General features: G+C 38.3%; 1 protein-coding gene across 4 annotated transcripts in view; it reads left to right on the top strand.

The window, feature by feature from the left end:
- Positions 1-17,547, top strand: part of RTTN (rotatin) — an 87,938-nt gene that overhangs the window by 41,922 nt on the left and 28,469 nt on the right. For all 4 annotated transcript variants that reach the window (XR_014579800.1, XR_014579801.1, XM_083824246.1 and 1 more), the window contains exons 26-32: positions 6,786-6,930; positions 8,476-8,630; positions 9,802-10,021; positions 11,519-11,647; positions 13,201-13,308; positions 13,809-13,967; positions 14,146-14,217. Coding sequence is in view for 2 of the 4 variants with exons in the window: in XM_083824246.1 (XP_083680372.1) it covers positions 6,786-6,930; positions 8,476-8,630; positions 9,802-10,021; positions 11,519-11,647; positions 13,201-13,308; positions 13,809-13,967; positions 14,146-14,217 (988 nt within the window). In the remaining 2 variants the exon portion in view is untranslated. The remainder of the gene's footprint in view (positions 1-6,785; positions 6,931-8,475; positions 8,631-9,801; positions 10,022-11,518; positions 11,648-13,200; positions 13,309-13,808; positions 13,968-14,145; positions 14,218-17,547) is intronic.

The following is a 17,547-nucleotide window of genomic DNA, read 5'->3' as shown; positions in this document are numbered from 1 at the left end:
CTGCACCCAATGTAGCTGGAAGGCATGGGAGAGTCACATCACAGAATCACAGAATCGTCTAGGTTGGAAGAGACCTCCAAGATCATCTAGTCCAACCTCTGACCTAACACTAACAAGTCCTCCATTAAACCATATCACTAAGTTCAACGTCTAAATGTCTCTTAAAGACCTCCAGGGATGGTGACTCAACCACTTCCCTGGGCAGCCCATTCCGATGCCTAACAACCCTTTCAGTAAAGAAGTTCTTCCTAATATCCAACCTAAACCTCCCCTGGCGCAACTTTAGCCCATTCCCCCTCGTCCTGTCACCAGGCACGTGGGAGAATAGACCAACCCCCACCTCTCTACAGCCTCCTTTAAGGTACGTATAGAGAGCGATGAGGTCTTCCCTGAGCCTCCTCTTCTCCAGGCTAAACAACCCCAGCTCCCTCAGCTGCTCCTCGTAAGACTTGTTCTCCAGACCCCTCACCAGCTTCGTTGCCCTTCTCTGGACTCTCTCGAGCACCTCCATGTCCTTCTTGTAGCGAGGGGCCCAAAACTGAACACAGTACTCAAGGTGGGGCCTCACCAGAGCCGAGTACAGGGGGACAATCACTTCCCTAGACCTGCTGGCCACACTGCTTCTTATACAAGCCAGGATGCTGTTGGCCTTCTTGGCCACCTGAGCACACTGCTGGCTCATATTCAGCTGCCTATCAACCAGTACTCCCAGGTCCTTCTCGGCCAGGCAGCTTTCCAGCCACTCCTCTCCCAGCCTGTAGCTCTGCTTGGGGTTGTTGTGCCCCAGGTGCAGGACCCGGCACTTGGCCTTGTTGAACTTCATACAGTTGACCTCAGCCCATCGGTCCAGCCTAGCCAGATCCTCCTGCAGAGCCTTCCTTCCCTCGAGCAGATCAACACACGCACCTAACTTGGTGTCGTCTGCAGACTTACTGAAGGTGCACTGAATCCCCTCATCCAGACCATCGATAAAGATATTGAAGAGGACTGGTCCCAGTACTGAGCCCTGGGGGACTCCACTAGTGACCGGCCTCCAACTGGATTTGACTCCGTTCACCACAACTCTTTGGGCCCGGCTATCCAGCCAGTTTTTAACCCAACGAAGCATACGCCAGTCCAAGCCATGAACAGCCAGTTTCTTGAGGAGAATGTTGTGGGAAACGGTATCAAAAGCCTTACTGAAGTCAAGGTAGACCTCATCCACTAAGCATGTCACTTGGTCATAGAAGGAGATCAGGTTTGTCAAGCAGGACCTGCCTTTCATAAACCCACGCTGACTGGGCCTGATCGCCTGGTTGCCCTGCAAGTGCCGCGTGATGACACTCAAGATAATCTGCTCCATGAGCTTCCCTGGCACTGAGGTCAAACTAACAGGCCTATAGTTCCCGGGTCTACCCTCCGGCCCTTCTTGTAGATGGGTGTCACAGTTGCTAGCCGCCATTCGACTGGGACCTCCCCTGATAGCCAGGACTGCCGATAAATGATGGAAAGCGCCTTGGCCAGCTCCTCTGCCAGTTCTCTCAATACCCTCGGGTGGATCCCATCTGGCCCCATCGACTTGCGTACATCCAAGTGTTGTAGCAGGTCGCCAACCATTTCCTCATGGATAGTGAGGGCCACATCCTGCTCCCCATCCCATTCCACCAGCTCAGGGTACTGGGTATCCAGAGAACAACTGGTTTTGCCACTAAAGGCAGAGGCAAAGAAGGCATTAAGCACCTCAGCTTTTTCCTCATCTCTTGTAACTAAGTTTCCCCCCGCATCCAGTAAAGGATGGAGATTCTCCTTAGTCCTCCTTTTTGTGTTGATGTATTTGTAAAAACGTTTTTTGTTATCTTTAACGGCAGTAGCCAGATTGAGCTCCAGATGAGCTTTGGCCCTTCTAATTTTGTCCCTGCACAGCCTCGCAACATCCTTATAGCCCTCTTGAGTGGCCCGCCCTCTTTTCCAAAGATTATAAACCCTCTTTTTCCTCCTAAGCTCGAACCACAACTCTCTGTTCAGCCAGGCCGGTCTAGTTCCGCGCCGGCTCATCTTTGGGCACGTGGGGACAGACCGCTCCTGAGCCATTAAGATTTCCTTCTTGAAGAGTGCCCAGCCTTCCTGGACTCCTCTGCCCTTCAGAACCACCTCCCAAGGGACTCTGCCAACCAGTGTGCTGAACAGCTCAAAGTCAGCCCTCCGGAAGTCCAAGACGGCGGTTTTACTGGTCCCCTTCCTGACTTCGCCAAGAATAGAGAATTCTACCATTTTGTGATCACTCTGCCCAAGACAGCTCCCGCCCACCCCATCTCCCACCAGTCCTTCTCTGTTTGTGAACAGAAGGTCTAGCAGGGCACCTCCCCTGGTAGGCTCTTTAACCAGCTGCCTCAGGAAGCTATCTTCCACGCTCTCCAGAAACCTCCTAGACTGCTTCTCTGGGCTGTGTTGTGCTTCCAGGGTATGTCTGGGAAGTTGAAGTCCCCCACGAGAACAAGCGCTGACGTTTTCACAATTTCTGCCAGCTGCCTCTAGAACTCCTCATCCGCCTCCTCATCCTGGTTTGGCAATCTGTAACAGACCCCCACTAGGATGTTTGCCTTGTTGGCCTTCCTGCTGATCCTAACCCATAGGGACTCAACCTTATCATTCCCAGCCTCAAGTTCCTCAACATCAAAACACTTTCTAATATAGAGAGAACCACACCACCACCACTTCTGTGCTGCCTGTCCCTTCTGAAGAGCCTATAGCCAGACATTGCAGCACTCCAGCCATGAGAGTGGTCCCACCACATTTCCGTGATGGCAACCAAGTCATAGCCTGCCTGCTGCACGATGGCTTCCAGTTCCTTTTGTTTGTTACCCATGCTGCGTGCATTAGTGTAGATGCACTTCAGTCGGGCCATTGCCCTCTCCCCCGGCCTTGCCATTGTTCCCCCTGGCACAGCTCCAACAAGCCTTCTTTCAGCCCCGTCCCCCTTCTTACCTAGTTTAAAGCCCTCATGCTGAATCTGAATATAATCTACCTCTCAGCAAGGGTTATTCATTGCACTGCAGTTTTCCACTAGTTCTCACTCTGCAGCTCAGGTTAGAGCCTACAGTCTTGTGATACAAAGCATAAGTCCACTTAGTTCTAATTGGCATTAGGAAGTGTTGCCTGAACTACAGCACAAATTCTGTTTACTGTTTTGTGGGGCTTTTTTTTTTGTTTTGTTTATCCCTCCAAACTGTGATCCTAACATCTGGGCTGGAAATCTTATTTTATATACTATTTAGGAAAGGGAATGGGGTGGTTTGTTCCCTGCTGAGCTCAAGCTACAACAGTTCTCATAACCTACTGATGGTTTTGGTGCAGCATGTAAAACCCATGTTATTTTGGTTGCTTAGTTGACCAAAGCCAAGTAAAAGTTAATTTTTGCAGTCTTTCAAAATTTTCACTAAATGCAAATGAGAAAAAATGTTTGCGTGTGTGTGTTTGTTTTCCTGTAGCTTGGGATTCAGCTGAATATAGAGATGATTATACATATCTGCTTATATCTGTGTGAGGAATTAGCTCCGTGAACTTTTACTACTTCCAAAAATTTGTTAGTAACAATTGTAAAATTGCCTAAAAAAATACATTGGAAAGGTCAGAAGAATCAGTAACAGCAAATGGCAGGATATACTAAAGTAATTAGTATTGGTTTCCAGTATTGGTTTATTTGTCAATTTAAATCTGCCAATACTGTACATACATGCATGTAGCATGAGGTATAAATGGGAGGAATTAGAAATCTGTGTGCAGTTGCGGGGCTGTGATATTGTTGGGATCACAGAGATGTGCTGGGATGGCTCACATGACTGGTATGTTGCAAAGAAGGGCTACAGGCTCTTTAGGAAGGACAGGCCAGGAAGATGAGGTGGGGTTGCCTTAGATATGAGAGATAGCTGGAATGTATGCAGTGCTGTCTAGGTATAGGTAACGAATTGACTGAAATTATAGATGAGGATTAAAGATCTTTGATATTATACTCAGAGAAGTTGTGAATGTCCCTTCCCTGGAAGTGTTCAGCTGCTCTGATATCTGCTGGAGGGACAGCACAGCAGGACATAAGCAATCCAGGAGAGTTCTGGAGAACATTGATGACAACTTCCTAATCCAAGTGATAGAGGGGTCAACAAGGAGAGACTATCTTCTGGACCTTGTACTCTCCAACAAGGAGGGGCTTGTGGATAATGTGAATCTCAAAGGTAACTTTGGCTCCATTGACCATGAAATGGTGGCGTTCAACATCCTGAGAGAAGCGGGGAGGGGAAAAAGTAAGATCACGACACTGGATTTCCGGAGAGGAGACCGTGGCCTCTTCAGAGATCTGCTTGGAAGAGTCCTATCGTGGGAAGAAGGGCTCAAGAAAAATGATGAATGTTCAAGGATCACCTCTTCTAAGCTCAAGAGAGATCCATCCCAGCAAACAGGAAGTCAGGCAAAAATGCTAGGAGGCTTGCATGGATGAATGTGGACCTCCTGACAAAACTCAAGAAGGAAGCATACAGAAGGTGACAACAGAGATAAGTAATCTGGGAGGAATATAGAGGTGTTGCCTGAATGTGCAGAGTTACAGTCAGGAAAGACAACACCCAACTGGAACTGAGCCTGTCCAGGGATGTCAAAGGCAACTTGATCTCCTATAAGTACATAGGTGACAAAAGGAAGACTAAGGAGAACATGGGCCTCCTGTTTAATGGGGCAGGGAGCATGGTGACAAAGGACGTGGAAAAGGCTGAAGTCCTGAATGTCACCTTTGTCTTAGTCTTTACTAGGAAGACCAGCGTTCAGGAATGCCAGAATCTGGGCAAAGGCTGGAGCAAGGGGCATTAACCCTTTGCTGGTGAGGATGAGGTCAGGCAATACAGAAGCAAACTGGATATATGTAAGTCCACGGGCCCTGAGAGGATGCACCCACAGGTGCTGAGGGAGCTGGCTGATGTTATTTTGTGTCCACTTTCAATAATCTTTGATCATGGCAATTGGGAGTGGTGCCTGAGGACTAGAGGAAAGCAAATGTTGCTCCTGTCTTCAAGAAGGGCACGTGAAGGACGAAGATTGTCAGGAATAGGATGTTCTCACCAAGGGGAAGTCATGCTTGACTAGCCTGCTGAAACCCTTCTGCAATGAAAATGACTGGATTGGTATATGAGAGGAGAGCAGTGGAGATGTTCTGCCTTGATTTCAGTAGGCTTTCTGACACCGTTTCCAATAAGATTCTCATAGACAAACTGAGGAGGTATTGGCTGGATGGGTAAAACTGTTTGAAAACTGGCTGAACAGCTGGGCCTGGAGAGTGGTGATCAGTGGCATGAAGTGTAGTTGGAGGCCTGTAATCGGCAGTGTATCGCAATAGTCAATAATGGGTCCTGTTCAATATATTCATTAATTATCTGAAGGATGGAGCAGAGTGTATCTTCAGCAATTTTTTTAATGTTACAAAACTGGGAGGAGTGGCTGGTATGCCAGAGGATCATGCTGCCATCTAGGAGGACCTTGACAGTCTGGAGAAATGAGCTGACAGGAACCTCATGAAGGAGATGTGCAAAGTACTCTACCCAGAGAGGAACAAACCCATGCACCTGTACATGCTGGGGGCTTACAAGTTGGGAAGCAGCTCTGCAGAAAAGGCTCTTGGGGTCCTGGTGGACGCTACGTTGAACATGAGCCAACAGTGTTCCCTAGTGGCAAAGAAAGCTAATTTTATCCTGGACTGCATTAGAATGAGTGTTGCTAGTCAAGGTAGGTGATTGTTCCCCCTTGCTTGGTGTTGATGAAACCATACTTGGAGTACTGTGTCCACTTCTGGGATCTCCAGTACAAGAGAGACATGGGCATACTAGAAGGAGCCCAATGAAGGGGCAGTAAGGTGAAAAAGGGACTGGAGCATCTCTTGTGAAGAAAGGTTGAGAGCTGGGACTGTTTAGCCTAGAGAAGAGGGGAGTACAGGAAAGATCTCATCAATGTATATAAATACTTGGAGGAGGTTGCAAAGAAGATGGAGCCAGCCTCTTTTCAGTGGTGCCCAGTGAGAAAACAAGAGGCAATGGGCACAAATTGAAACACAGGAGGTTCTGTTTAAGCATAAGGAAACACTTTTTCACTGCATGGGTGATGGAGCATTTGCACAGGTTGCCCAGGGAGGTTGTGGAGTCTCCTTCCTTGGGTGTCTTCAAAAGCCTTCTGAACATGGTCCTAGGCCACCTGTTCTTGGTGTCTACACTTGAGCAGGGGAGTTGGACCAGATGACTTCCAGAAGCCCCTTCCAACCCTTAGTGGTTCTGTGATTTTGTAATTTATGTATGCAAAAATGGCAAAACGTAAGAACACAATATTTATAAGGATACTTTTTTCTCCTTTCTTTTACTGAGTTCAGATTTTTCTTTCTTTTCCCATATGCAATTCTATGTCTACTAAATGTAAACACACTATTTAATGTATGTAATAGTAATTGGCTATAATAATACCTAATACATATACTATATATATTATACTGTATATTATAATATGTAACATATAATCATATATAAGTATGATTTAATTGTTAAATATATTTGATATTTTATGTGTGAAGTATATATAATACAGGTGCTTTAAAATATCTAACTGATAGAAATCCATATTTACTATATGTAAATATGTCATATTCATATTTACTGTAGGTAATTCCACATTTGCTATAGGTAACTGCATATTTCCAAGTTAACCCAGCCCTATTAGTCTGAGATATTAAACTGTCTTTTAATTCCCTACAAGTACAAGTATTGTGGCTTTCATTGCAGGTTTCTGCAAGTGCTTCCAGCTTCTGCTGAGGATGAGAAGCTTTTGGTAGATGTCCTAAGATTTTTAAACAAATTGTGTAGAGAGCAGAGAGCAAGCTTGGAGGTAGACCATCTAAAGTGGATCATGAAATCATTGCTTAAAAACGTAAGAAGATACCTAGAAACTGTAGGCTGTACAAGATGATGTAACTCTGAACTGGTTTGTTGGTTTGCTTGTGATGAGCTGCTCAAGGAAAACAACTTTTCTCAACAAAGCCATGAAATAGCCAGATCTTGTAGTATTACCGTGCTACTTTCTGTCCTACATTTTTAAGTGTTGGGAAAAGTTAACTTTGAGCAAGAGTAAATTTCCTTCTCTCCTTTACTTGTTGTTTGATTTTCTTTCTTTAAATTTTAATATTATATTTGCCAAATGTAAACAACATCTGTGTGTGTTTGTCTTGCTCTGGTGTAGGTAACTGTAGTAAAATAATTAGAACCTTATAAATGTTAATATATATGTGAAATGTTAATAATAGTTATCCATAGCTTTATGCATAGCTCTTTATGTACAAATGTATAACTATATAAATTTATATTGTTAGCTAAATATTTGTATGTATATACATGTACATTCCCATATAGTTGAATGTGTATAACTGTGGTATGGTTAACTACATTAGTTATGTATGTGTATTATCTATGTAACTTAAAGGATGAGGTTCCGTATTAGAACCTTCTGTTTGACAAAGATATAAATGAACATTATCTGTTGTGGCTTAAGAACAAGAATTGAAATTTAAGACAGAAGTTTTTGTTTTCAGAGTCTGTCAATTTACTTTTGATTTTAAATGGTTGTGATATGTTTAAGTAAAATATTTTTCTTACACTGAGGAAGTTCAATTTATTTATATTATATAGGCTAGTATATATATATATAATGGCAAGTATAATATTGAAAGAATGTAGGTTTTTTTCCTTTCAGATTTTTGACTTGTGTGCTTTACTTTTGAGATCTGTTCTCTCTAATGCTGTTCTTTTAAGATGTGTAAAATTGAAAAGTATAAAATAGGACATTAAGATTAAGAAAACAATATAAAACAATTTTTATTGTATTTGTCAAAACATAATTCAGTCTTGCTGTATAAAAAACAATAGTTAGATGCCAAGGATAAAAGTCATGACTGCAGTTTAAGTTTTTGTTGTAAAGAACAGTATTTTACAAAGCAAGGGCATAGTGTCCTCAAAGTGATATCACTCATGGTCTTACAAATCACATGTTAAGAAAAGTACTGTCTCTATGCTCTTGCATTTTCCCCTTTTAAAATGCTGTCTAAACATTAAGAAAAAATTACTAGTAATCTTCTTTTCATTATGTATAGAACTGATGTACTCTAATGTGTATGGTTAACTGGGAAACCTATAAAATTTACCAAATATGGTTAATTAATACCAGGAGATTTTAAAGGCTTTAACTGTGGATGATTATTTTATGATATTTAGTAGATTCAAGTAACTGTTTATTACTGGAAAATTTTACATTTTTCTTTTTTTTTTTTAAAACGAATAATTCTTATTAAAATGCTTGCGGAATTTGTGATTTATAATGTGTGATTTAAAAGCACTGAACAAAAAAATGGCTTTAGTGTGTGTGTTAAAGTAGAATTTAAACAATGCAATACGTGACTGTATTTTTATTCTTTTCTTTTAGAAGCCAAATTCCCTTTTGGGCCTTCTTGTGCGACCAGAATCCCAAGTGCGGGATGAAATAGATGAAATACAGACTGCTGTCAGGCAGCAACTGGATAAAGAACTCATTCGTCTTTTTAACGCATTGTTATTTTGCTCAGTGTCGGTGACTGACAGGTAGAGTTTAATTCTGTTTAATTCTGGCTGGGGATCATAATGCGTAGTGCTACTGTATCTCAGTCAGAGTTGGAATGTAATTATACCATGGTACAGTCAAGGTAAATCTGAAAAATGGAGTAGTATACTCCTCTTGAAGTAAAGATCAGCATTAGCTAGACGTTTTCACAGTAAAATTAGGTAATTAAGAAACTTGGAAGGCTATGCACTAGTGTATTAGGGTATGCAGTTTTTCAACAAATGATAAATGAATTGATGGTATTGAGAAGATGAGCTGTTTTTCTTTCACTGCTGGAAATTTGCACGAGCTAACGATAATTTGGTTGATTTTGTAGTAGTTATTAATAGGAAAGCAAAACACTGGAATATCAACAAATATCTATTTTCACCCAACTCATTTTTGCCCTAGAGTATATTACAGAGTATATCAAATCACATTAGTCAGCTTCTCCCAGCATGAAGTTCCAACCTTTTTCTGTTAGTCAAACAAAGACAGAAATTGATTTATATTATATTTTTCTCTGAGTTTATAAAACATTTCCCACAGTAAACCCCTCTATCCAAGTGCATTCGAGGAGATGCTAAAATTGCAGCTTGACATAATACTTGCTTAGCTAAGTACCACAAAATAACTGTTTGTAAAAATACTTTTAGAATGTTATCTTTTTCATTCTTCCCAGTTGCTCTTAAAAAAAAAAATAAATATATATATGTATATATACACATAAAAGAATTGACAGCTGGAAAAATGATTATAGAAATCCCTTCCAGGTTTGTCTTGTACTTGCAGGAAATATTTTAAAATTTGTCTCTTGAACCAGAATGAACATAGCTATTAAGCTTTGTGACTCTTCTGAGAGATTCTTTTGAAAAACTCTTGCTCTTTTATACGTTCATCAGTAATTAGAGTTCTATCTCACTTGTCCTTTTTTGGTTAAGCTGTCCTGTTATAAGCAGTTACAATATTATACTTTCAGAACTTGGTTGAAGCTATAAATAATAATTTAAGTCCATGTTACTTTCTTCATAAGCCAGCAGTAACTAATTGAGATGCTGAGACTCACAGACTAGCACTAATAAGAATGATGCATCAGCCTCTTGTAAAAACAATTCATTATAATAGCTTCATGCTGACAGTTGATACTTTTTTTGCTTTTTACAATTAATCCAGAGAGGGCTTGGAACTTGCTGGCTCTTTCAGAACTGAGCTGGCTCTGAAGCTGCTACAATGCTTACGACTAACAGATGCACCACGTTTTTATGGACTTCCCTCACTGGAGAGAACATTACGAGGAATGGTTCATGTTACTGCACTGCCAGACTGGAGTACATATTCTGCTATAGTTGAACCTGTCACAATTTGTAAGAAATATTTAACAGGTCTTCTTGAGGTAAGTAGGTTATGTTATAACCTAACTTTTGGTCTGAATGCTTGTAAAACACCGTGTAACTAATTACGTCATAATTTTTACACTGTACTTCTAGTGAATATCATTGCTCTGAAAGGTACATTTCTTATAAGTAAATAGCTAAAAAATGTAGATCAGGTTGAGTGATGCGTACTTTAAAAATAAATAAATAAAAATTATGTTTTCTTATGAAGGTTGGTTATATTCCTTGTGCCTTCATCCCCTGTGTAAGAGTTAGAGACAAGAAAGCTCAAATGGGTGTTGTATTTTTTTATAACTAAAACACTAAGAGTAAAATCCAAGATATGCTCACACAAGCAAAATCCATGCGTGAAAGGGGGCGAAGGCTAACAGTAGTAACTCTTCAGGCAAGTTATTAACACAGAGAAAGTAGAAAAGAGGCAATTCAAGATGCTGCTGCTGTTGGGAAGTCAACATTTGTTTCTTAGAAGCTTTCTTTTTAGCGTCAAATAGTAAAATCTGTTGAAATGGTAGAGGTTTGAAAAAGTCTTAAAGTAACTTTAATTTGTCTGAGGTTCTCAGTGATACGAATAGCAACCAGGTAAGTGTCTGTGAAGCTTATGTACAGGTGATTATTTTAATGAAACTTGTGATGAAACAATGGTGTAGTGTTTTAGGAGAAAGTCTTAACTTGCCAAGATGTGCAAAAGAATTAAACAATTTTAATTGGCCTAAATGTTAAAGTAAGTTTAGGTTTCTTTTGGGGGGAGGGAAGAGATTGCATTTGGAAGGAATTCCTGTAGGGTGGGACATCAAGAAAGAATAACAACAAAAATGGAGAAGTTTAAATTGCCATGTTTGGGGGAGAAAAGTTCATCTTGAAGCATAAGTATTAAGAATAATTTTTTTTGGCCATGTTTTGTTAAAAGCAGCATGATTTTCATTTTAACATATATGGTTATATATTTAGTCAAAGACCATTTATTTAACAGTATGATCCCGTGACCTCTATTTTCTGCTCATCAGAATTTGATATGGAAAGCTAGTATATTTATTCCAATTCAAATCACAACAAGAAATAGAAATGACCCATTTTCTTGAACACAGAATTTTGGAAAGAAACTCCATTTTTAGTTTCAAGCATATCTGAAAGAAAAAATGGGTGCAATAAATGACAAATTTCAATCAAAAATAAACTTTCAGGTTTCTATTCAATATTGTGTTTATTATGTAATTCCACTGTAGTCTTTTGTTGTATATTTTTTATTTATATATTTTTTGCTATATAGTTTGGTTTTAAGTTGCCTCTTCAATGAGCTTCGGATGTTTAACCATATAGGAAATCAATGTATGACTAAGTGACTTATAAATACATTTTTAAAATCTAGCTGAAAGTGTATATTTGATAATGTTTGCCATCTTTCCATAAGTTTGTGTTTTAGTTTTGTACAACAGTTGGTACTCTACCTGTATGCTGTTTACAGTAAAGCTACCATGAACTTTTTCGCATACTCCCAGGTCATCTCATCATTTTATGTTGAATGGGGAGGAAATGCTATGTCCTTCATGGGAAAAGGCGTTACAAAAAGTACAGTTCTTTGCTTGCTTCACTTATCTCATGAAATGATGGCTCAAGCCAAGGATATGGTGAGTGTGTTATAGTTGCCTTTATCTCCTCACTTGTGAGGCTATGCACAGATATATTGTAACAAGCATTAAGTACATTGCAGAAAGACTGCTACCTCTGACGAATTAAATCATAAGTGCATGGATGAAAGACTGGATGTGATCCTTTATTTATTTATTCATTTATTTTAGTCATACATATAATAATATGTATAGTAACATAATGAACAATGACATTTTTGTGGCTGTAAGTTATATCAGTATCTGTCTACAACAGTGTTAATGTCTACACTACTGATAATTTATGTTCTTAAAAAAAATTTTAAATCCTATCCATGGTTTGCAATCATGTGATTTAGTGTCATATCTTATGGAGAAAGGAATACAAAGTTAGCTGCCTTCCTCTGTGCAATCAGTGTTCTACAATAAGCATCCTGGATAACTGTGTTTTTTTTTCAAGTTTTTAATACCAACTTAAAATGTACAGTGTAGTGACTTGAAATAAAAAGTAGTTAAAATCCAGTTGGTCTTTTTATTTTGCTCATTAGTGGCGTTATGAACCATTCTGGTCCTTGATTATTTACAGAACTACCTTGTAAAGTTGGGTGTAAGATCCTTTAGTTCATACTGATGGACAGAAATGACTATCAGGTGTTTGTAGAAGTACTGAGAAATAGACCATGTACTTAGTATGCAATGTTTTGTTTCCTTATTTGCTTTGTTATTGCTTTATGATCATACTTTGCTGACCTGACGTATATTTTGTATTTCATTTTGTATTTTAATGCTCCTCCCCATTCAAATTCAAATATTGTAAGAGACTATGCTTACTGTTATTAATATTGTATGTATTGAAGATCCATGCAAAATACAGTCCTCCAAGAGAAGCATCCAACATTGTCATCTACTGTATAAAAATATACAGATATGAGATGGCCAGAGGACGGATCTATAAAATTTTAGGTATCGTGGTTCATTATGAACTTAATGCATTGTGCAGTTTTATGCTAAACTTAAGTGCTAGTCAAAGCACTTTGCTTGTATGGATTTTTTGATATGAAGTAAGAAACTGAGTTTGCAAAGTCAAGTATGATTTCATGGAATCTGCAGATAGGTAATACATGGTAGTCTGCATAACTTTATTTAATCATATGGCAAGTGCACAAAGGAAAAGAATAAATTATGATCAAAGAAAGAAATAATTGCATGTTCTTATTTGGCAATTTCCTGCACACCTATGATTACAAAAAAAAAAGTGTTTATAATGAGCAAAAATAAAAAATGCAAGGAGTAATACATGTAAAATTCAAGTGAAATATTTATTCTGTCTTTAGCACTGCTATCCTAATCCTATGAAGAAGTAGTCACAAATTTAATTTTATTCAATAGGTGAAGTCAACAAGTTAAATGCATATTTATAGAGGCAGAATCAAAATCTTTTTTCCTGGAATATCAGTGTTGTGTGCATTTAAAGTGGTTTAGTATGCAATTGATAACTTAGGCTCAGTTGGTAGACTGGCATAGCATTAAAAGATTTATAAAATAATTCCGTACTTTCTCTGTTTTCTGATCAGGACTGGGTATCTCTTTGGTCTTTGCCTTATGATAACAGTGAAGACCAACTTCCTTCTCACCTAGGTCTGGCATGGCTGGTTCCTTTATGGGTAGATAGAGACCCTGAGGTTAGTTAATGTAATGTAATCTTATTTTGACATCTAAGTATTTACAACTTTTTTGTTTGATTAATTTATTCAATATTGAAACTACTGTTTTGTATTATTTTAAATGTTACTAGCTATATCCTAAATAACAATAGCAATAAAGTAGAGGCAGTATTTCCATATAAACGTTTTCTGTGAAATCCTTTGCTTTATCTTCAGTCTTCTGTCCTCTCATTAGTCACTCATGATAGTGATTCATAAGCAGTTTTCATCAATGTTGCTCTTGTTTAGCTCCAAAGCAGAAGCAGGTACCTGTACTACAAGTTTAGAGCAAATGTATTTGATGCAAATCTGTTGAATTGTATGATTTTTTTAATCAGAACTACTTTTAAATGCTGAATACTTATTTTTGAATAAGTTCCTTCTAAGCCACAGATTCAGTTGATATAATAATAATTTAAAAGACATGTTTAATATTACTGTAAGAAACGTCACAGTTATATTGTACTTATATGTACTAGGTCAGATTCACAGCACTTGGAATAGGATCAGCTCTTACATCTCTTGAAGTAGGATGTATTGCTTTAGCAGAAAGTTGCCAGAACATTTCAGGAGGGCTATGGGGAACAGTGATAAACATCCTTCTGGACCAATCTGAATGTAGCATGGTACGCAGGGAGGTATGTTTTTTGTGTCATTCTGCTGTCTTAATTTTTTTTTCCAACATGAATATGGAAAATTTTTTTCTTATATATGTCTAAAGCGATGGAATAATATAGAAACTGTGCTGTTCAATCTGACGTATTTTATTGAACTGTGATGACTAGACTGCAGTATTGATGATTTCATTTCTTTTAGGCTGCTTTTATTCTACAAAATCTTCTTGTGATTCCAATTCCTACTGAAGATGTGAAAGACTGTGTTTGGCAAGTGAGTAACTATTGATGAGAAAGTTCATACTTTCACAGAGATGCATTATTTGTCATAAAAACCTAATGCACTATACCTGTATTTAATGTCTGAGGTGACGTTTTGGAAAGAAATACATGAGTAGACAAACTTCTTCCAACTTCCAGCAAGTTCAAGAAAACAGCTAAAGTTAGATTGTTTAGTATCTTAGATCATGTATGTACAGTATCTTATATAATGTCTTTAATCTGCTAGGAAACTTACTTGCTTACATAGTGTCACTAATGTTTTAAAATAGAAATTGGTCTTTTTTTTTTCTGCCCGTGCTCAGAATGGAACATGATTTGAGGTGTGTGAGGAAGAAGAAATTCTGAAAACGTAGTGTTTATAAAATGTTTTGAAAGAAATATGAGTGGCAAGAAACAATATGTCCCAAAGAAAGATGAAGCTGCTAGCAGTTTGCTGTAATTTAATCTGTTTAAGAACATACACCCTTGCTGAAAAGTAGGATGAGCTACAGCACGTTGCTCAGGGCTGTGTCCAGTTGGGTGACGAGTATTTTCAAATACTTGATGATCCTTGTGGGTCCCTTCCAGCTCAGTATAGTCTATGATAGAATTCATATGGAAGGGAATCATAGAATTCACATTCAATTCATAGTTGGAAGGGACCCACGAGGATCATCAAGGCCAACTCCTGTCTCCACACAGGACCACCCAAAAGTCAAACCATATGTCTGAGAGCGTTGTCCAAATGCTTCTTGAACTCCAGCAGTCATGTTGCCATGACTACATCCCTGGGGAGCCTGTTCCAATGTCCAACCACCCTTTCAGTGAAGAACCTTTTCCTAATATCTGACATGGACCTCTGCTGGTGCAGCTTCATGACCATCCCTCAGGTCCTGTCTCTGACCACCAATAGGATAGATCAGGAAGTGGTAGGTTGCCTTGAGGCCTCCACTCAGTCTCCTCTTTTCCAGGCTGAACAAACAAAGTGACCTTAGCTGCTTCTCCTACATCTTCCCTTCTATACCCTTCACCATCTTTGTAGCCCTCCTTTGGACACCTCTGTAATAGTTTTATAGTCCTAATAGTTTTTATAGTCTTAATAAGTTTTATGTTCTTGTTGTATTGTGGTGCCCAAAACTACACAGTACTTGAGGTGAGGCTGCACCAGCGCGGAGCAGAGTAGTGATGATCACTTCCCTGAACTGGCTAGCAATGCTGTGCTTGATGCACCCCCAGGATATGGTTGGCCCTTTTGGCTGCCAGGGCACACTTGACTTACATTCAACTTTCTGTCAGCCAGAACTCCCAGATTAATTTCCGTGGGACTGCTCTCCAGCCTCTTGTCCCCCAGACATCTTTTCTTTACATCTGATTATAAAGGAATATGTTCAAGTAATCTGTAATCTCTGGCTTGTTTCAGTCTTTGATTACTTAAAAATTAATATTTTACCAATATGAATAATAATTATTTAGTAGCAGGGGATTTGCAAGGTGCAGCTATTATAACTTGTCAATATAAACTGAATTGAAAGTTGCTTTTTATTCTTTTTTAATATTTCAATGACTATGGTGAGGTGACAGAAATTGAATCCAGTTGCAGAATTCTGGATGAATGCCAGTGCAATTAATGTGAGTGTTGAGTCAATTCTTGTTAAGTGCAGTTTAATGGAAATTGCTCATCTCTTAATAAGTGTTCATGCTGAAAGATATTATAAAACAACACTTTATGGTAACTGGTAAATTAAAAGTGTTGAAAATATAAACAGCAATTAAAGTTGTAAGATACCACCAGGATAAAATTCTGTAGTTCAGTTACTTTTTTTTCGTCACACTGGATAAGATAATTTGCCTGTAGACCTTAATGCAAGCAAGTTCAAAGGAGACCAATTAAGTGGATCTGGGTGAATAGTAGCTATAATGTACCAGAGCCAAAGTAGAACATTATTATTCATCATTTAATGAAAATAGTGTTGGAAAAGAAAAGGCTGTTGCTGGAGCTTGTAGGCCAGTATCTTCACATAAATGTCTATAGTGTTGCAGTTACTTGGTTGATTTGTTTTGTAGTAGTTCATTTTGCTACATTACTTTAAAGAGTGGCCGTAGGAGAAAATTTGTAATAAGTCAACCTGTATAAAGTATTCTAGGACTGCAATGTACTACATTTTCTGAAGATTGCTTAAGTCAAACCACGTTGTGAAAGTAACTGATGAATGACTCTTTCAGTACACCCACTGTGCAATAAAGTGAATGGTATAGGTTTTTAAACTGGTAAAGACAGTTATGGGTAGCAAGATTTTGACTAAATTTAACAGAATTTCCAAAGAATGCATTTGTCATTGTTGATACAGTCCAAGTATATTGCTGATAGTGAATGACTACAGTTTTATAATTTGTTATGAGCAATTTTCATGAAATAACACATTCTTCTTCAAACTATTTGTCATATATAATTCTTTAATTAGCATAAAAGGCAAATAGTGAAATAATCTGTTTATATAGGATCATAGAAAATAATTAGCAGTAACCAGTCAGAGCTCTGGCTATAACTTACCCTGTCATACAAAATAGTTTTACACCTTCTATTTGATCTTTTTTTTTTTTTCTTGGAAATAAGGCTTATATTCAGTGTAAATGGAGGGACTGGGGGAGCCTCTTGGGGGGTAAATAGTGTCTTTCAAATGACTTATTTGTTGGTTATGTTCCTCTGCTATCTGCTGACTACAAAGGAAAGTTTCTAACTAGCATTATTTTTCTGATAATTTAAACAAGTTTCTAAATTAAAGTTCTGCAAGATCCCTTCTAAAACTCACAGAATGTAATTTTTTTTTCTCACTTTGAGTTCTTTTGCCAATTAACATTTCTAATTTTATGGTCATTCTAAAACAGGTGATAGCTTAATAGGGATTTTTTGTTTTCTTCTATTACCGTAGAAAACACTGGAAAAATACTGTAATATAAACAGGCAAATCAAACTGTTGATGTGGAAAACAAACAACTAAGGTATTTCTTTCTAGGTATAAATTCAGTTCTCTACAATGTTTTCCCTTGAGTCAGTGTTTAAAAATATGTCTGAAAAACATTCTTCAAAGAGAATTTCTTTCATTTTTTAAAAATTTTTTAAATAAATCTTTTGTCATAATAGATTGATATGGGTAGATAATATAATAGCAATATACTTATATGTAAGTAGGATTAAATGAGAAATTAGAGTTGTAAAGTCTTAAATCCCACAGGTTATAGCTTTCCATGGCTTTCTATTTAGCTGTTATAAATTTCTCAGGAGTTAAATAAATACTTCCATTTTACTAAATCATTACTGTTTTTGTAACTTTGATTTAGTCTT

The sequence above is a fragment of the Anser anser genome (assembly GCF_964211835.1).
Source record: "Anser anser genome assembly, chromosome: 2".
Lineage (NCBI taxonomy): Eukaryota > Metazoa > Chordata > Aves > Anseriformes > Anatidae > Anser > Anser anser.
This window is presented reverse-complemented; position numbering and strand designations above follow the sequence as displayed.